This window comes from Otolemur garnettii, unplaced genomic scaffold (assembly GCF_000181295.1).
Source record: "Otolemur garnettii isolate 467f Iridium unplaced genomic scaffold, OtoGar3 scaffold00031, whole genome shotgun sequence".
NCBI lineage: Eukaryota > Metazoa > Chordata > Mammalia > Primates > Galagidae > Otolemur > Otolemur garnettii.
In genome coordinates, this window is record NW_003852426.1 from 7,598,497 (window position 1) to 7,603,040 (window position 4,544).

Here is a 4,544-nt window from a genome sequence, read left to right on the forward strand (position 1 = left end):
AAAAAAAAAAAAGATCACCATAACTGACTGTGGACAACTGTAATAACTTCAACTTAATGTTTCAACCACCAAACCATTCCTTCTGTAGCTCAGGAGAGCCCCCCTCCACTCCATTTGCTCATAATATCCTGTAATCTCTGTGCTCTCACTGCAGTTCCTTGGGTTGCATATTTTCCTTATTTCTCTCCATGTCTAGCTGGATTGAAGAATCAAGTTTATGATTATGAAATAAAAACTAAATAATAAAAGAAATATTAGCCAGGTGTTGTTGCTGGTGCCTATAGTCTCAGTTCCTCAGGAGGCTTGGGGCAGGAGAATTGGTTGGACCTAAGAGTTTGAGGTTGCTGTGAGCTTAGGCTATAGCCCTGGCAATAGAATGAAACTCTGTCTCATAAAAGAAAATAAAGTATAACAACTCTTTACACAGCATTTACACCGTATTTGGTATAAGTAATCTAGAGATAATTTAAAGTATAGGGGAGGATGTGCATAGGTTATGTGCAAATGTGACGATACCATTTTATACAAGGGACTTGAGCATCCTTTCATTTAGTATTCATGGGGAGTCCTGAAACCAATCCCCCATGGATACCAAGACACAACTATATTTCCAACATAACATGCCTGTGACCAAATTCTTGATCTTCCCCCTCCAAACCTGCTCCTCCTTCAGCCTTCTTCATTTTAGGAGATGCAGGTCAAAAACTTTGAAGTCGGCTCAGCGGCTAGGGAGCTGAGTGGGATCAAACCCAGCTTGGGCCTGCCAAACAACAACAACTTACAACAACAAAAAAAGTCAGGCATTATTATGGTGGGTGCCTGTAGTCCCAGCTACTTGGGAGGCTGAGCAAGAGAATTGCTTGAGACCAAGAGTTTGAGGTTTCTGTAAGCTGTGATGCCACAGCACTCTACTGAGGGTGACATAGTGAGACTCTGTCTCAAAAAAAAAAAAAAAAAAATACAACTTTGAAGTTATCCATGACCATTTCTTTCTCTCTCTTGGTATCTCCAATCTGTTAACAACTCCTATCAGCTCTATTTCTATCAAAACATAACATAAATCCAGTCACTTCTCACCAGGCTGCCTATTAACAGTCTGGACTATACAACAATAGCAGACTCCTAACTTGTCTCTGGCTCCCATCCTAACCCATACATCTAGTCTCCAAACTGCAGCTAGAGTGATTTTTTTTTTTGTCTTTTTTGAGAGAAAGTCTCATTTTGTCACCCTCGGTGGAGTGCTGCGGCACCTAAGCTCACAGCAACCTCAAACTCTTGGGCTCAAGCCAATTCTCATGCCTCAGCCTCCCAAGTAGCTGGGACTACAGGTGCCTGCCACAACGCCCAGCTACTTTTTAGTGATGAGGTCTTGCTCTTGCTCAGGCTGGTCTTGAACTCATGAGCTCAGGCAATTCACAGGCCTTCTAAGAGCTGGGACGACAGGCATGAGCCACTGCATCCAGCCATAAGGTTTGTTCTCTTATTTCACACATATCTCCTCTCCAATATGAAGAGAGGACTTCCCTTTCTACTAAAATGGCATCCCAACACCTTTCACCTGGTTTTCCAATAACAGGAACTCTGTCTTTGTTTATAGCTCTATCCTTAGAGCTTAGAAATACATCAGATATAAAGCAGATCCTCAAAATGTTAAATGCATCAATGAAGTACCCAATATTTTATTTTTCTCCAAACATTGTGAATGATGTTCTTCTTTACTTCTAAATGACCAGACAACTCTATGTATCACTGTAATTCAGCCAGTATTAGCTCTTAGCAATACATGGAAGTTGTGAAACTCTATCTAGCCCAGAAGTCAAAGTTGGTTTCTGGTCAATTCCATGCATGTGTTTTTTGGGGAAAGCCTGAGGTGTCACCAGAATCAACCATCAACCAATTCAGTCTCTAGTAAGTGGGGAAAAAAGAGGTCTGGCTGACTTATCACCCAGTTATGATAGAGTAAGACTCTAGAAACTGATGTTGGTTTAACTGTACCTGTCCCTGTTGGGTCACCTCCTTGGATCATGAAGTCTTTGATGATTCTGTGGAATTTGGTGCCATTGTAGTAACCTCGACGAGCCAACTCAGCGAAGTTCTTACAGGTCTTTGGAGCGTGCTTCCAGTATAGCTCCAGCACAATTATTCCCATGCTACAGGGAAGAGGACAGCACAGCTTCAGTCAAGAATAAGCCCACAGCAGATAGCCTCTAAAGCAGGCATCCTCAACCTACGGCCCACGGGCCACATGCAGCCCGCCGAGGACATTTGTCCGGCCCACCGGCTGTTTTTGCTGCCACTGTCTGTCCTGCTTAGCAGCCGAATCGTCCCAGGGCCTGCAGTCCCGCCCTCCAACAGTCTGAGGGACAGTGAACTGGCCAGGAGGTTTAAACAGGGGTTTAAAAAGTTTGAGGACCCCTGCTCTAGAGTAACTGGGACTACAGATGCCTGCCACAACATCTAGCTAGATTTTTTTGTTTTTAGTAGAGATGGGGGTCTCACTCTTGCTCAGACTGGTCTCGGAACTCCTGAACTCAGGCAAACCACCCACCTGGGCCTCCCAGAGTGCTAGGATTACAGGCATGAGCCACAAGCCCAGCAACAACTCAAAATTCTAATACCTTACATATAAAATGAAGTCACTAATCACTTGAAACCAATATAACCAACTTCCAAAGAAGAAGAAAATCCTTACATTTAATTTTTTTTATTATTTATTTTATTTTATTTTATTTTGAGACAGAGCCTCAAGCTGTCCCCCTGGGTAGAGTGCCGTGGCATCACAGCTCACAGCAACCTCCTATTCCTGGGCTCAAGCGTGTCTCCTGCCTCAGCCTCCCAAGTAGCTGGGACCACAGGCGCCCACCACAACGCCCGGCTATTTTTTGGTTGCAGCTGTCATTGTTGTTTTGGTGGGCCTGGGCTGGATTCGAACCTGCCACCTTAGGTGTACATGGCTGGTACCTTAGCCACTTGAGCCACAGGCGCTGAGCCACATTTAATTTTTAGATTTTAAAAAAGACATAAAAATATTGGGAGTTTATATTTATACATGCAGAAGTTTCTGGGTGGGGGTAGAGGATGGGCAAATAGAGACAGAAAGATTGAATTTTTTTAAAACTTTGGTATTTTTGATCCATGTAAATATACTACCTACTTAAAAAATATTTTAATGGAAAGCAAAAAAGGTAGTTTGTGTGTGTTTGGGAGGGAGTACAACAAAAGCAAAACCCAATTACTCCAAAACCTTTGAACCTATCCCAATATGATGAGTGATTTTTCCAACCCAGTACTGCTAAAGGATAAAAGAGACATGCCCCTCCACTCCATCACTCGCCTAGATTTAAAACTCCAAGAATGTGAGAAGTGAGTCAACTCTGCATAGCCTGGATATCCTGTGCCTAACACAGCGCTTTGCAGTGTAAGTATACTATGAATATATGTGGAATGTATTAGAAAACAGCTTTCTAACAGCCTTTCTGCCTGCAATCCATCTTCTACACCCTTACCATTTCAACACAGGTTAACAGTTACTCTGGGCCAAGCACTATTCTGGATGATTGTTCCATTACAGAGCTTACATTCTGGTGGATATTTTTAAAATACAGGAAATAACCTTTTGGAATGGCAATCAGGAAGTCCTTACACAATTCTGAAATGTGCATACCTCAGCAATTTCAACTTCTAAGTATCTATTCTGTAGGAAAATTTACAAAAATGCCTAAGGAAACAGTATGTGCAAGGATGTTCATCTCATCATTTGCCATTAACAAAAAAACAGAAGCACCTTAAATGTCCATGAAAGAGAAAATGAGGCTCAGCGCCTGTAGCTCAAGTGGCTAAGGCGCCAGCCACATACACCTGATCTGGCGGGTTGGAATCTACCCCAGGCCTGCCAAACAACAATGATGGCTGCAACCAAAAAATAGCTGGGCCTTGTGGCCGGCACCTGTAGTTCCAGCTACTTGGGAGGCAGAGGCAGGAGACTCACTTGAGCCCAGGAGTTGGAGGTTGCTGTGAGCAGTGATGCCACAGCACTCCACCCAGGACGACAGCTTGAGGCTCTGTCTCCAAAAAAAAGATAAAGTGGCTAAAATGTCAACTATTTACACTATGGGTAGCTACATGCATTATTGAATGAAAGGCATATTAAAGAATAAACATATGCAGTATGATATGACTCCATTTTTGCTAAAAAATCAGACATAAGAGAGAAAGATGTTTATACATAGAAAAAGATCTGCATGGTGAACCAATAAACTGTTGGTAGTCTTTTCAGGGAGGGGGGTGGCTTTCACTTCTTTTCTACATATCTCTACATTACTTGAATTTAAATTTAAAAAAATACTGGGCCAGGCACAATGGCTCACATGATTATCCTGTAATCCTAGGACTCTGGGAGGCTGCGGTGGGTGGACTGCTTGAGACCAGCCTAGGCAAGAGCCAGACCATGTCTCTATTAAAAATAGAAAAACTGGCTCAGCGCCTATAGCTCAACCGGCTAGGGCACCAGCCACATACACCTAAGGTGGCAGGTTCGAATCCCC

The 4,544-nt window shown here is 43.0% G+C and overlaps 2 protein-coding genes across 2 annotated transcripts in view; one reads left to right on the top strand and one right to left on the bottom strand.

Annotated features, from left to right (window-relative positions):
* LOC105886911 (peptidyl-prolyl cis-trans isomerase A-like) overlaps nucleotides 1-737 on the top strand; it is a 1,864-nt gene extending 1,127 nt beyond the window's left edge. The window contains exon 4 of the mRNA XM_012804641.1: nucleotides 689-737. Coding sequence (XP_012660095.1) covers nucleotides 689-737 — 49 coding nt within the window. The remainder of the gene's footprint in view (nucleotides 1-688) is intronic.
* Nucleotides 1-4,544, bottom strand: part of PPIL1 (peptidylprolyl isomerase like 1) — a 28,883-nt gene that overhangs the window by 22,065 nt on the left and 2,274 nt on the right. The window contains exon 2 of the mRNA XM_003789150.3: nucleotides 1,996-2,150. Within this exon, the coding sequence (XP_003789198.1) occupies nucleotides 1,996-2,150 (155 nt within the window). The remainder of the gene's footprint in view (nucleotides 1-1,995; nucleotides 2,151-4,544) is intronic.